The 16,934-nt window shown below is 34.0% G+C and overlaps 1 protein-coding gene across 1 annotated transcript; it reads right to left on the bottom strand.

Moving 5' to 3' along the window:
- Positions 1 to 7,258: 7,258 nt before the first annotated feature.
- Positions 7,259 to 7,978, bottom strand: LOC149060609 (52 kDa repressor of the inhibitor of the protein kinase-like). The gene has a single exon (XM_089229807.1). It carries the CDS (start codon positions 7,976 to 7,978, stop codon positions 7,259 to 7,261), a length of 720 nt encoding a protein of 239 aa, XP_089085933.1.
- Between the last annotated feature and the right edge of the window lie 8,956 nt (positions 7,979 to 16,934).

Raw genomic sequence — 16,934 nt, 5'->3', positions numbered from 1 at the left:
ATATGAAATAAACAATGTACGCGTTACCTACCTAATTGAAATAATAAATAATTTTCAACAAATTTAAAATGTTATGTATAATATATATTATACTCAGGGTCTCCTAAATTGTTATGACAAAAACAGTGGAGACCAATATAAACTCCACTAATTTTGTCACACAACATTTGTAAGACTGTAAATATAATATACACATTGAGATTTAGGATTTGTTTTTTTATTACTGTTTTTTTTTAAATAACTAAATTATGAATCTCTTGAAAAAATGGTGACCATTGAATTGGCTCTCAATATTAGGTTAGATACCCAGTCGACTTGAATTGGCTCCCAATATAATTTTCAACAAGTGGTTCTCAAAATATAAAAGTTCAAAAAGTACTCGATTTTAATTAAAATAAATTAAGTTATACATTAAAATAATTAAAAATACAAATATTCACTGACTTGCACTTTTTTAATATTATTTAGTAGACTTAAGTCAGTGTGTGAGAAATTTTATATATTCAAATCTGGATACTATACCTTTGTCATATTTATGAATTTGACTGTCTATAAATTGTATTTTTTCTCTTTTATTTTTTTTGTGTGGTCTTTCTACATTGGAGCTTCTTATAATAATTTCAGTATCCGCTTGAATACCATACCTTACATTCATGAAATTGAAAATATTTGGGTGCGTAGAATAAAATTGGGAATAAAATGTTGAATGAATAGATTCACATGAATAGTGATACGACTAACACTACTGATTTTTACTGCCCAAATTAGAGGTGGAAATAAAGAATTATTGTCAATATAATTTTCAACTAAGTAGTCCATAAATTTTCTAACTTTTTTATTATTTGGTTGTTTCTTAGATAGTTTGAATGAAAAGCAATCACCGACGGATTGCGGATCTAGAAATGGTAGACCAAATATATACGTCAAATATTCATCAATTTCAGTTTTTTGTTCATACTCTGTTTAAAGGCCCAATTTTTGAAATGTTCTATACCATGATTGTCCTAGGTGAAACCGACAACCATGAATTTCACTCAACGGCCAAACTTCATGTATTGCGTTGTGTATAGCAACTTCAAAATCAACATATACTTTTTTATTTCGAATTGATTATTAAAAGTAAAACCACAGAATAACCAGAATGGACACTTGCTGAGCACTCAAAAATCGGGAACATACTATTCAATTTGGTGGAATATCAGTGTATCTGTTAGCGTTAATGTATGAAATTCCGTAATTCTATAGAATAACTAGTTATTTTATAGAATTACGGGTACTTTCAGTTAATGTATTGAATGAATCCATAAATATATACTTCAACTAGTTATTCTACATACCAACTAGATATTTTATAAACTAACAATAAGAGTTTAGTTAATGTATTTAAAACTATTATTGAATAAAAGTTATAATTAAATTAGAAATTACAAAAAAAATCAAATGTTATAGTATTAAGTCAAACAAGCCTTACAATATTATATAAAATATTAATATTAATTTATTTCACATTAATTTATTAGAATAATTATTAAAATCTTAATCAGTTTACAAATTAAAAAATCAAATTTTAGTATAAGTCAAACACACCTTACATTATTATATAAAATATTAATATTAATTTTTTTTTCACGTCAATATATTTGTATAATTTTTTTTTTAAATTTACAATTTATTTATTAGTACAGGAACTTTTTGGGTGACATTTAGAATTACATAGTAAATTATTTTTTAAACATATGCACCGTTTTGTGGTGCACTTTTGTCGGCATGTACATTTAAAAAACCCTTGTCCATTACCAATTGATTGGGATTCGGATGCTTTTCGAAGGCAAATATCTAGATCTGGAACGTCATTAAGCGTAATAAACTTTTCTGTGCATAAATTAAATTGCGCCAATTGTGGTCAATGTCACACGAATAAGTCTAGTCTATGCCAAATTCGGGGATCCCTAACGAGATCCTCAGGGCCGTCGCGCTTGCCCAGCCCTGCGCAGTCCTCCACGTCTTCAACGATTGCCTCAACGCGTTGACGTTCCCACCACGTTGGAAGAGGGCACGGCTAGTGCTACTTCGTAAGGGCCCGGACAAACCTCCGGACGTCCCGTCGAGCTACAGGCCGATCTGTATGTTGGACGCCCCGGGGAAGCTGCTCGAGAGGCTCCTTCTTCAGAGGCTAGAAGAACACCTGGACGCTCACGGGGGACGGAGAAGAGCCCCGAACCAGTTCGGCTTCAGGAGGGGAGTTAGCACGGAGTCAGCAATCGGCACGGTTCTCAGCATCGCCGCCCAGGCGGCCACCACCCCGAGAAGGAAGAGCCTCTGCGTTCTGGTGACGCTGGACGTCAGGAACGCCTTCAACTCTCTGGGCTGGCTGGTCATTGACGCAGCTCTGAGGGGCATTAACACCCCGGAGTACTTGGTAGAGATGCTCCGGTCCTGGCTGGCTGACAGAACACTACTGACTGGCGAAGAAATGGCTGAGAGACCAGTGACCTGCGGAGTGCCGCAGGGTTCCGTCCTTGGCCCCACCTTGTGGAATGTCGCCTACGACTCCCTCCTGAAGATGGAAACGCCGCCCGGGGTGCAGCTCGTTGGCTTCGCGGACGACCTCGCGGTTGTGGGTACGGCCGTGACCGGACAGCAGCTCGAAGATGCAATAAATCCCACACTGACGGCCATAGACGACTGGATGCGGAGCAGGGGCCTAGAGCTGGCTCATCAGAAGAGCGAGGCGGTGGTGCTTTCCCGGAGGCGGGCGTTTGTCCCTCCGCGTTTGACGGTCGGCGGCCACCTTATCCCATTGCGGAATGAGATCAGGTACCTCGGTGTCATTCTGGACAAGCGTCTGACCTTTGCTGCACACTCTAGTACCGTCGCTGCGAAGGCGGCCCGTTCGGCTGCTGCGCTATCCAGGCTTATGCCCAACATAGGCGGATCGGCTCAGTGGAAGAGAAGGCTGCTCGCGTCTGTTGTGGAAAGCCAGTTGCTGTACGCTGCTCCCGTCTGGATCTCTTCCGTTACAGAAGTCGCCAGAACTAGGGCGATCTTGATCCGTCCGCAGAGGACCGCCGCCTTGAGGGTAATCCGGTCCTACCGCACCGTGTCGGACGAGGCCGCTCTGGTTTTGGCCTGTATGCCGCCCGTTGATCTGCTTGGACTGGAGAGACAGTACATCGGATTCCGACTGCGCGCCGCAACGGAGCCCGGCGAACAACGGCCTTCTAAGGCGGCCGTGAAACGTGAGGCAAGAAGAATCACGATCGTCGCCTGGCAGGCGAGATGGCAGGCTACCCCGAAGGCGGCCTGGACGCGCCGCGTCATCCCTGACCTGGCAAGATGGCTTGGAAGGACTGTCCCGTGGGTGCCTCTGACGTTCCACATGACACAGGCACTCACGGGCCATGGCTGCTTTGAATGGTACCTCCATCGCATGAACAGGGCCGCCAGCCCTCGCTGCTGGCAGTGTTCGGGCGAGTCAGATACCGTTGAACACACTCTGTTCGACTGCCCCCATTGGGACGGCTTTCGCGAAGCCCTGAGTGCCAGGATTGACCATCGACCGAGCACTGACGACGTTCCGGACATCATTTGTGGACCGGCGTTTGAGCTCCTGCCGGCGGACGCTCACGGGAAGGATGCGATCCTAAGAGAAGCCGAAGAGCGGTTCAGGCTGTTCTACGGCATGGTGGAAAACATCCTTTCAGCCAAGGAAGAGGAAGAACGGGTGCGACAGGCCGTGAACCGACATAACTCACCGTAGTTAAACCGTTGTAATTTATTATATAGCCCAATTGTGTAATTGTATCATGTAATAGCAGCGAGTGGGGGATTGGCCCGCCGCTGCTAATTGTCGTATGTTTTTGTTTTGAACAATAAACGATGGGGGCTGGAGGAGAAGTACTGGCACCATAGTTCCTCCTCCAGTCCTCGATACCATAAGGAAAAAAAAAAAAAAAAAAAAAAAAGTCTATGCCAAATGGTGTGGTTCAATACTATCTTATCTTATTATTTTTATTAATAAAAACAACAACGGTAACAAATTTTGTATGTTATCTAATCCAGTCCCGGTCATCTACCTAATGATATAAATTTCATACATTAACGAAAACCCAATCGGTATTTTATATATTACCTAGTAAAACCGTGTAATTTATATATTAACGAACATATTTAGGAATTTTATAGAATAACTAGTTATTTAATACAATAACGTATTACATACATTACCGCTAACATATTATCCATGTATATTGCAATTTACGACTTTATTACTCATTAGGCTAAAGGTGATTTCCTCTGTTCGGAGAATAACAGCCGCGCTAGAAACAAAGAATAATGAGAATCATCTTTCTACCGGCAGCACTGATATTCCACCAGGTGTTGCAAATCTGTACCCCATAAGAACTCATGTTAAACTGAAAAAGTGTCTCTTCTGGTTATTCTGTGGTTAAACAATAATTATTGATAATTTGATAAATGTTTATGTACGATTCTTGATTTTTATCATTAAGTAAAGTAAAAACTAAAGGTATAAAGTGATTAATTTTCATTACGTGGACTGTGAAAAACTGGTAAAAAAATTTTGTACAGTACGAGAATGTATAATCAACATATATCATAGACGACTTACTTAAAAGTTTAAAATTGTCTTCTGTGCTAAATAATAAGACCGCTTTTCCCCATCATTCGTTTGTAAAAATTTTTTACATCCGTGGTTTGTAATATCGTGCACTTCTTGTCTGTTTTTGGATAACTTTAGACGTACTGAAGCTCGAGCTTGGAGCATATTGTGTTTGATGTATTTAACATATCTTGCGTTGTTATTGAATTTGTTGAATTTTCCCTTAAGTATGAATGCAATAATTTGGAAGGGTGTTCATATAAACTATCGACGGCTTTTCTTTTCAGTCCGTTATTAATAATTTAGCGTTCAAGTTTGTTTTCTTCATCTGGATTGTGGTTATGGTCAAGATTGGACGATTCCCGTAGTTACAACATTTTCTTGGTTACAAATTCTCAAATAAGCTTTGCATCCTTGTTTAGTACATTTGAATCGTTTAAATACATTTTGGAGAAGCTTATGGCAGCTAAATTTAGAGTTATTAACTATTAAAATTAATTCTCCCTTTTCACTTGTCATTTTTTCTACCAAATTCATTTTATATTCTATGTATAGGTACGAATTACGTAAAATTGCAACGAACTGCGAATACTGCGGTTACTGCGTTTAATGATATCAGTGAAATACTATACTATATTACCTGTATAGGTTGTATAAATACGTCATCGGATTAACGAATTGATAATTTCAAGACTAACCGACACTGTGTCGCTAAAAATATTACAGTCGCGTACTTTTTCAACTTTTATATTTTTAACGTATAGACGTACCTATAGATGAATTTATTTTCAAACAATTTTGATAACCAATTGATTTATAAAATAAATGTATAGGGAGCCAACTCAATGCATAAATCTTGGGAGCCAATTAAATACGTAAAAATGACGATTACCTGAGTTATGGAGCCAATTCAATAGCTCCGGTAAAAATAAAGCATTATATAAGTAATATATTTGTTACAATATATGCACAGCTGTTAGGTAATGGTTTATTAGGTAGTCGGTACAAATATTATATAACATGTTAGGAAAAGCCCATTTTATGAGTGTGCTAAATATTTTATTTTAAACGTATATTGTATAGATACTTACTAAATAAACTGTAATTCCATGAATGTACAATTTAAAAATAATTTAGCAATTTAAATAATAAATTTATTATTTATAAGCATCTAAATAAATTAAATATCTTAATATTTAAATAAAGTAATTATATAAAAATGGTAGGTACCTATTTTTTAATATCAGCTATTCAGTTGCCTAAATATCAACATTCGTAACTATTTATCTAACTACTACTCTCTACTGCTAGATTTACCAGTCTAAATTATGAAATTATTTTAATTCACATTATTTTATCTCCGAGTTATTTTTTACTGAATCTTTTATCGGCGGATATTATTTAACGGATTATCCACAGATTTTTTTATTGTTATCTCAAATATTCTTATCAATAATAAATAAGAATACATTATTTCTAGCTTTATACCTATATTTATAATTTTTGAACTGTATTTATTGTGCAAATTATATTATAATTTTTTGCTATAAATTTACTTTAACTATATTTTTATTAAATTTTTTCTGCAGAGTTAATATGAGGAACTTACCATTTCCATTCACCAAACTCAAATTTGATAAGGTGGTTAATTCCATGGTTAAATAACTAGGTATGATCACATAGTTACCAAATTTGGTTCAATGAGCGCATTCGTTAAAAAAAAACAACATTTATGTTTTCTTCCATTAAAAGATGACGTCAATAAGTAGTAGATTTTTAGGATCTGACCAGATGAATTATGATTTTTTATAATTGATAAGCAGTCGTTCCGGCTGACGATATCGACATGCATGTCATACCTAACCAAGAGTCATCGGAGCTATAGACTGTATCCACAAAAAATGTTGGTTATCACTATAAATAAGTACCTACCCTGAATTGCCTATAAGATATATATTTTGCTAAAAAAAATTGAATAAAAAATACAGATACCAGCTAGGTTCAGTTAACTTAGGCACCACTGATTAACTTAGAAAATAACTCATATTTTCATTATGGTTGTGGCGCCGAGCCGCACCTACTTTCTATATCGCGGTTTACGGCACAACTTGCGGTGGGTTGGAGACGGGAGGCTGGAAAAGGTTACCCACTGGTCGGTGTCACAATAACGTAACGACACAGTTTATAGCGCTATGCGCACACGCAATTATAATAATATTTAAATATGACATAGGCCGCAAATGAACAAAATAATAATAACAAATTTGTCGACTAGCTAACTAGTATATAAATGTTACAATATAAATGTATATATAAATGTACAATATGTGTTTATATGACAAAGCTTTACGTTACCCTTAACCAAGACAACTGCGAAGTGAAAATGATGGTGAAAGGCAGCCAAAGGTGACTCCTCCCCGCGGGAAATGCGTCAGCAACTTGAATAAAAGTAATAACACGCAGGGCCGTAGCTGGAACAAATTTTCGTGGGGGGTTTTAAATCAAATAATATTTTCATTTTAAGTAATTAAAAAAACATTTATTTAAAAAAAAATCACATTTTACTATGTTATTAATGCATTTTAATTATTTTAAAGTAAATTTATATTATATACAATTATTAATTTTAAAAATATTTTATAGCACAAAATCTATTTGTCGGTTTTTTTCTTTGGCGAAACGATCAATAACTTCAGCCGGATCGATATGAATTTGCCTATGAACACTCAAAAGAGCTAAACCTGTAAGTCGTTCTTGGCCTGATGAGTTGCGTAAATAGTTTTTTAATCTTTTCATGGTTGAAAATGTACGTTCTGGCGTAGAAGTCGAAACTGGCAATGTAGCTAAAAGCTTCAAAAGAAAAGATATGTTTGGAAAATATTCATAATTACAATTAATATATGCTTCAATAGCTGAATTTGGTTGGTCTTTTTCTGATTTTTTAGACCATTTTCTTTTCCAAAGTTGAATTTCTGTTGGCAAAACTTCCATATCCAAAAATTCTGAATATATTTCGAAGTCGTTTGCATCTATTTCATATTTATTGCATATCTTTGGTAACAACTTGTGCAGTGAAGAAATTTGTTTTTTATGATTATTAAATCTTGCTTGAAGTTGTTCAATGAAATCGTCGAAAAAAGGAATAGCTATTGTTATGCGGTAATATTCTTCAGGTGAATTTGTAATGACGTTAGTTCGATGTTTTTGACGTGCAACGATTCTTGGTATTTTTATGTCTACTTCACTGTCAATCGATTTTATGAGATCCTTTGCTTTTTCAAAAATCTTGGAAAATGTAGTATCCATATTATTCCGCATATCATGTATTTCGTGTAACACAGTATCAACGTATTCCATTGCTTCGGTCAAATCACAACTGTAAGTTCTTACACAGTGGTAATGTTTGGGTAAAAAGTATAGAAGCTGTGACCATACTTATAATAAAGTCGCTGGTTATAATAGTTTTTCCTAATTGTACAGCTTTTGATGACGTTTCAATATCACGTTTTAACTGTAATTCATCTAATGTATTTACAATTGCTTTATAAATTTCTGTAAATCGTATAAGTCCGTCGTGGTTTTCCACCCAGCGTGTCTCACATATTGACGTAAGTTTGGTCCATTTAGATTCAGGAAACTGTTCTTTAATATATTTTTTTAATAATTCTGTTCGCATAGCAGATGCGTTAATAAAATTACCTATCGATTTAATGGTACCAATACAGTTACGAATATGTTGAATACTACACGAATGAGAGAGAGCTAAATTTAAAGAATGAGCACTGCAATGTACATAAAGTGCTGCTGGATGTACTTTTCGAATAATTGCTTGCACTCCGTTAAAATTACCGCTCATTGATGCCGCCCCGTCATATCCTTGCCCTACCATATACTTCGAATCTATACCAAGACATTTAATAGTTTCTAAAATAACATTAGCTATATTTTTGCCAGTAGTATTTTCTACTGACACAAATTTTAAAAAATCTTCCCGTAAAATAAATTGATGTTCAGGATCTTCATCGACGTATCGAACACAAAATGACATTTGTTCGATTCGCGATACATCAGTTGTCTCGTCTATTAAAATTGAAAATGATTTTGCCCTATTAATTCTATTTACTAAACGATCTTGTATTATTTTATTCCGTTATAATTAGTGTATCTGTAATTACTGCGGTAGATGTAGAACTTGTACTTGTTTCGTTCTCGGTTGTTTTTATTTTTTTACAAAAATAATTTGTAAGGGAATTATTACGCTTACGATTTGACATTTTATTAAAATAATCAAATAAAAAAGTATACAGAAATATTTGATTGTTACACAGTGTGCACAAAACTGATACTAATTTGTACTAAAATATTTGTAGGGGACTAGTGGTGTACTTATTTAATGTTCACGATAAAATTATTAATAATGCTTTAACTATGTAGTACTGACACTATGGACAATATCATGGAGTTTTTTGAGATAAAATGACAATTGACAATACGATCGATAATTTATTGTTCGATAATATATTAAGTATTTATAGACGTTTCGTCTATCGACAAAACATCTCTAATCTTGTATGACTTATCTATGTATAATATAATAATATTATATTACCTATATTCTCAGAGTAATAATAATATATATTATAGAAATCGCCATCAAACTTAGTTACTATATTATTACTTTATTAGGTACCCAAATGGCCAAATGGCCACATAGCAAATTATTATAATTAAGTTACTTATACAATTAAATTTATTAGTTGTAAAATATTACGGGGGGGGTTTGAACCCCTAAACCCCCCCCCCATATACGGCCTTGATAACACGCCTGGCGATCACGTCCAGGGCGTAAATGGCACACACAGACGAAGACGGTGGTAGCTTCGGTTGTGTCTGGTTTTATCCGCGAGACGATAACCAACGTCAGACCGTGGACAATCGGGACCACACGGTTGGTTGATTTGATGTCGGTGAGGAAAACGTCTCGTTCGGACAATCGAAGTATCTGCACGGCGATCACGCCGTACTATCGCGAATAACGTGAGCACCAATAAAAGGTGAACACAAACAACGTCCGTAGAGGCAAGACCCGATGACATCGGTCACATAAAAATTGGCTAGAGGTGTCGACGGCACATGTGCTTTGGTCGCCAAAACACGGCGCAAGGCGGCGAGCGAACGCAACGATGCGTCGGGCTCGACCACCTGGAAACAACAACAAAAACCAGAACGAGCGGGCGGCACAGCCTACGGCGGTGAACGGCCCGGCGCTGGACTGTCGAGGAGGTGGTAAGCCACCTCGTGAGCTTCGGCATCCGAGGCGCAGCTTTGGGGACTTATTCCGAAACTGCAGTGGCGCTAAAACGCGTCCGTGTTCGAACAATGGTTTTAGGTTCACGTTCCTCGTCAAATCTTAATAAAACAGAAAATGAAACTTCTCCTACTGATTTTTATTTATAAGCATTTAAAGTTCAAATGTTGGTTAAATACCTACAAATTACGGCAATTACGGCAATTTTCAAAATTATCTTAGATAGAAATTAATAAAAGTTTTTCTTTTTAAATCTAAGATTTGAAAATTTTTATTAATGTATATAATATATCCTAGACAGATAAACCGTTTCCGCTCAGAATCGTTTTTCGTATACAATGATATATGGATTCAAATTTAATTCCATCCATTAATGTAACCCACTTGTAACATACTGTACAGCAAAGCGACATCCACGACTTACCCGTTTTTTTTTTTTTTATTATATAATATGCATTATGTACAATTTAGTTACAATAAGCATATGCCAACAAAGTAACACGAAAAATGAAGCAAAATAAAAAAAAAAACAGGCGAAAAAAAGATGTGATTAAAGAAGCCACTCATTTGTGATACTTTAGCTGTTGTTTTTATACATCGTTATATTAATTTTAAGAAGTTCGCGACACCATGATCTTTTCAACCTGCGTTGTGGATTTCCAGGAAGAGTTGTAGAGAGCTTTTATGAGTGGATTGTAGTGATTCGCAAATTTGAGATGAAATCCGTTGTAGAAAATCTTTTAATTTTTGTTAATTGTTTTATATGAAGGTCTTTATAGAGCTTAAGATTTAATACGAAATAAGGGACATTTGTAATTTTGCGAAGTGAAATATTATGGAAAGTTTGAATATTGTTGGTATTAGATTTTTTGGCTACTCCCCAGAGTTGTAGTCCGTAAGTCCATATAGATTTTAAAAGAAATGTATATATTATTGTTTTTAATTTTGTGCATTGGTTATACTTATAGAATAAAGTTATTTGACGGCGCTTTCCATTACCGCACAAACATGACCCAATACCGCACATAAAAATAGTACGATACCGCACAGATTTATAAAAAGGTATAGCCAAATTCCGTACATGACAAATAGTACGATACCGCATAAATTTATTAAGTATAAAAATTTAAAATAATATTACATATAATTAAATAATAAAAAATATCATCTATAATATAGTCCTAAGTTGTAGTAATATAGTAATAGTAATAAAAACGTTATAATTTAAATGAGAATACTGTAGGTATCACTTATAGGTATTTGTTTAAAATTTAAACTTGTTTTTTCTATATATTCCATTACCTATAGTTAGTTTGTTTGTCAATAAAAGTGAGTACTAATGTACCAAATTGGTTTCTCGTTCTCGATCACATTTTTTTCCGCTGTATTGCTTCAGCCCCCTTCTTAATTTCTCGCATTTGCGCTTCATTAATCACTTGTAGTTCTATTAAAACATCAATATAAAATAATTACTACCAATATTTTAATAAATAGTTTTCATACGTACAACTTGGAAAACAGATGGATGTGGCATAAATACTAAATCAACTATGATATGATTCAGCTGCACCGTTCGTCGTTCTTTTTGTACAATTAGGTTCTTCAGCCCACATTGCAGGAGGAAATTGTTCAGTTTCAATATAATTTTCAAGTACATAATTAGCAAATACCATTCATTTTTTATGCTTTGGAGCTTCAGATAAAATTTCATTAAAAGCGTCGGAAACCAAATTCACCGGTAAATACGGTAATCCGAAAATATTTTAAGCCACTTTCCGATCTCTGAATTTTTATTTTTGTACTCTTTATGAAGTATTGAAAATTGAAATAGAACTTATTTTACGATCCCATGCTTGACATAAATGAAATCGACATGCTTTGATTTTAATATTTTTAAATACATTACTCGATGCAGTATGAGCTCCAGCTTCAAAATCAAGAAGTAATAATGGTGGATTGAAATTTGTATCTGTTAATTGTAAACATAGATTTTTTAAATTTGTCCACATACGAATATAACATTTTAATGTTTTAGATGGCAAAAACAAAACACTAGTGGAACGTAGTGGCTCCTTGTCAAACCATGTATTGTATATTGCTGAAAAAAATGTCAGGGGCAATATGTGAATGTACCATCGACTAAAAGAGTTTCCGTATTGTGATTATGAAATAATAAATTTGTTTTGCAAGTTACAATTAATATTTCATCTTCTTCAAATACGTGAACAAATTTTTCTTTAGATTTATTCTCAATACAAGCAGTTTTAAGTTTCTGAATAACATCGGTTATAGATAATGGAACGGTAGGTAAAGTTTTGCATCGTTCTCGATACATCGATTTTTGGAAAGCATTTATGTTAGATTAACATACCTGGGAGTCTTCGATACTTGACAATTCTTTTCGAATTCTTTTTATTGGCTTTTCATATACATTTTCAATATCTTTACGTTTTATAGCTGTACGAATTATTTGCAGTTCTTTTTTTTGTTCATCATTGTCTTCATCGTGTTGGTGATCATTAATATTACCGCGAACCAAAACCGTTTTTTCATTGTTGGTGATAATAGTTTCACTACATGTTTTTTACATACATCGCCAAACAATATCACCCGAAGTTTTATTAGTTCTAAAATAACGAAAGTTATAGTTGTCAAAATGAATGGAATTATTTCCACGATTATTTGTAAAAAGTTTAAACATAATATTGATTTTATTGAAAATGTCACGTGCGATGATTCAAAGACTGAAAGCCGACTGAAAACTCACTACACATTTGTACACTATAGATACAATCATTTACAGATAAATAATGCCGTTATAGATTATTGTCGATAAGCGACGATAATCGTCCAAAATATACGTGTCCGGTAATGAGATATCCAGTATTTTAAAAACCGTATGTGGTTTTGTCCCATGCGTATTTCTCACATTTGTGCGGTAACGGGCGACGCCCTTATTTAAATATGCGGGAGCGTGAGTTTAGTTGTAGTCTTTTTGTTTTTAAATGTATATTTCATGTTGAGCGTTTGTCAAGATGAAGACCTAAGTATTTACCGTGTCAGAAATAGGGAACGGAGTATTATTTATGAAAACGTTGGGACTGTGGCCTTGTTTTAGAGTGAATGTAATGTAGACTGATTTTGAGCTATTAATTTTGACCCTCCATTTTTTCTACTAGTCCGCCATTAGGTCCAGATGGAGTTGAAGCGTAGATGTGAAGCTATAACTCGGTTTTCGTGCATTGACATAATAGCTTTCTTGTCAGCATAATCCGCTACTCGAGTATCAGCGAGTGTGGGTTGATTTGAGACTAAAATATTAAATAATATAGAGGATAATATGCCACGCTGTGGTACGCCTGCCTTTATTGTTGAGATATTTGAGAAGGCTGAGCCGTATCGAATTTGAAAATAACGATTGTCTAGATATGATTTTATTAAAACGAAAAGTGCTGAAGGAAAAATTTCCAGAGTTTAAATAACAAGCCCTGATGCCAAACCCTGTCAAATGATTGGGAGATGTTTAGAAAAGCACAGGTGCAGTATTGTTTTTTTTTTCTAAAAAGGAGGAGATAATATCCAAGACTCTGCAAATAGATTTGCTACCTGTTGGTATATACAAACATTTACTTTTTAAACAATCTAAGCCAATTGATTTAGAAAAATTATCATTATTATTGTCAATATAAAATGATTTAATTAAACAAGATGAAATGGAATCTTGATACATAATGCTATATAATTTAATGGAGTCACGACACAATGACGAGATTGAGATGTCTGTTTGTTATTGCATTTGGCAATTGAATGATTGCTAATTGATAAATCTATACGAAATCGCATACAAAAACTCACATAGTAATCGAATACTTATTTCTATTTGTTATTACAAAATTAAATCACATAGAAATCACTTTTTGAAATCTTAGAGAACATACTTTTAAACACTTTTTTTCATAACATCTATTGGAAATCACATAGTAGTAGTTATGTGATGTCACATTTGAGACTTATAAATACAATCGCTGGGATATCAAAATCACATTAAAGGAGCACACAACACAAAAAAAAATAAATATTTAAATTATTTTTAAATGTTAAATTATTGTAGATATGGCTATATGAAATGATTTAGTGAAAATCTGATGCAAAAAAAATTATTACTTTAAGAGATATTATAAAATGTAAAATAGCCGCGTGACGTCATTGGGCCTTATTCTTCGTAATCGCCTATCTTATACGTGTAAAAGTTCCTCGCTTCTCACAACGATTTACCCACCTAAACATTTTATTTTTGTAACTTAATTTACGTATAAATGTGTGGTTTTGTGTGTTTAAGACGACGCAAGAATCAGAATTTCTATATGACGTTTAGTTTTTTAAATATTTAAAATCTTAAAAGTGATATTTTTGTTAAACGGCGCTCCATTAAACACGAAATAAAAATTCCAAAATTTCTCTTTTAAGATTTTAAATAATTAAAAAACTAAACGTCATATAAAAATTCTGATTCTTGCGTCCTCTTAAACACACAAAACCACACATTTATACGTAAATTAAATTTCAAAAATAAAATGTTTAGGTGGGTAAATCGTTGTGAGAAGCGAGGAACTTTTACACGTATAAGATAGGCGCTTACGGAGAGTAAGGCACAATGACGTCATGCGTCTTTTTTCAATTGCTCATAACTTATTGAATAATGTGAGTAGAAACGTAAAGCTTATAACTTTATCCTTATAATTGAACATTCTTTCAAATAAAAAAAACTTAATTTTTGTGTTGTGTGCTCCTTTAATGCACACACATGTGAACTTGGTGAATTATGCTATGCTTGCATCAAAAACCAAATTGAGATTGAGGGAGAATATTATTGAGGATGATGATGTGTAAGGATAAAATTTAAGAATGAGTTTTTCGCAGATTTTGGAGAAAAAGGGCAAGAGACTAATTGGTCTGAAAGAGGAAGGGTCATCGGATGCGTTAGATTACCCGATTTATTGAACATAATAATGAGGGAAAATGTTCATAATATTGGAAAGTAAGAAAATCTTATGATTGAATTTATTATGTAAGTTAGAAAAGCTATGGCTTTTTTTAGAAGACATCTAGCAACTTTTCCTCTTATTAGGTCGTATCCGGGTGATTTTTTACTTGGGTATTTTGAAATTTCGAATTTGACCTTGTTTAGAGTGGCTGCGTCCGAATTGCATACCAAAAAAAAAAATTGTCCGAATTGCATGCGATTTCTTAAAGGGGTTTGTCCGAACTGCATGCCACCTCATAGAGGTTTGTCCGAATTGCATGCCGTTTATCTGCAATAGTTTATTTATTGTGGCTTGGTGAGGCGCGTTCATACGCTCAATCTGCGGAAACGCACTGAGCGTACGTACCGGCCGCAGTTGCTAGCTCCCGGATGGGTGACCACCCGGGATTTTTAGCAACATATCCTTGCCACACATACACAAACACATGTTACAACCCTACCCAATTAAAAAAACCTACAAACAAACATACAAAAATAATCCCTACCGTACCACCCCACACCCAATGTAGCCGTGGGTTCTCCTTACAAAAAAAAAAAAAGTTTATTTATTATACACTTATTATATTAGCTTTTTATATTATAAACTTTTATTTTAAAAACTGGACCAAATTTTATATTATTATAATAATTATTTATTTTGAATTTCCCAATTATCGTTGTTATTAACATTTAGTGGTGAAGAAATTGAATTTGATGATTTTGTGATATTTTTATTAACGAGTTTAATTGAAGTGATTACATTCTTAAATTTTATTTTATGTTAATTTCTATTTCTAGGTGAAGACATGTATATTGTATATGAATTTAAATATTTATTAAAATTGCCTTATAACGGTACATAATATAAAAGCCAGATTTGGCCAATCGACCTTCGAATAAGTGACACGGCATCCGTCACGAGTTGGTCGTTAGGTTTATTTTGCAAATTAGAGACAAAATTATAACTATAAATATACGCAATTAGATAAGCGAAACTCGATGCGCGGCGCAGGTGTGCACTGAACGACGGCCAACGCAGAACTGTGTCACAAATGACAAATCTGAATAAGAAATATTATTGTATATAATATGTATAACAAACATTTTAAGTTTAGAAGCAACGTTTTCCTGCATTAGCCCCCGGAATACAAGTTATGGTGAAAAACACATTGCCCATAATAACAGCAACTGCTATTTTACATAACATAGTTAGAAGAATTGGCTAAGATGTTCCAATTGAAGTAGATCTACTTATTTCTTGGAAAGATATCTCGTGCAGCATAATATTCCTCTTTAAAAAGACCTTCCCTATCGACGGACCACATGTGACAACAAAGAACGGCAATGATTGGAATAAAAGTTAATTCTTGTTGAATCTGATCAAATTCTAAATATTCTTTTAAAACATCCAGTCACGGTAGACTTTGAAAAATATGAAAAAAAAATATTATTTAACTTGAGTGAAAAATGGGCAATATTTAATAAAAATTATATTGGGATGATGCCAATATGTACTTGGATTTATTGCATGAAAACATAAAATACTATTACCTAGAAACATTGTAAACGTTTGGATATGGTAGTTAATGGTCTAATGTCCATAACAAAAGTTTTGAAAGAGTAATAAAGATTTCAAAAACAAAAAATCATTAAAATAGCTAATAAACACAGCTCATTATAAAAGTAAACGAATATCTCAAGATATGATTGCAAAAGTAAATTATTACTGGTAAGTTATTTCTGAAAATTACATCAATGATCAGTACAAAGTTAAAAAGTCTTAATCATTTGATGATTGTGCTTGTGCTTTGCAATGTGAGGAGGAATGCCAGATTTGTGTGCATTCCTACAAATGTTCATGTATGAATAATATTATTTATTTAAATATTTGCAAGCATGTAAAATATACATGCATGGGTTAAAACATAATTAAAGATTCTGAATCAAAATTAAGAAAACATTATTCCATGGTCAAATTATTT

Source organism: Diuraphis noxia, unplaced genomic scaffold (assembly GCF_037042655.1).
Source record: "Diuraphis noxia isolate RWA-SAM2 unplaced genomic scaffold, SU_Dnox_SAM2 contig0001, whole genome shotgun sequence".
NCBI lineage: Eukaryota > Metazoa > Arthropoda > Insecta > Hemiptera > Aphididae > Diuraphis > Diuraphis noxia.
This window is presented reverse-complemented; position numbering and strand designations above follow the sequence as displayed.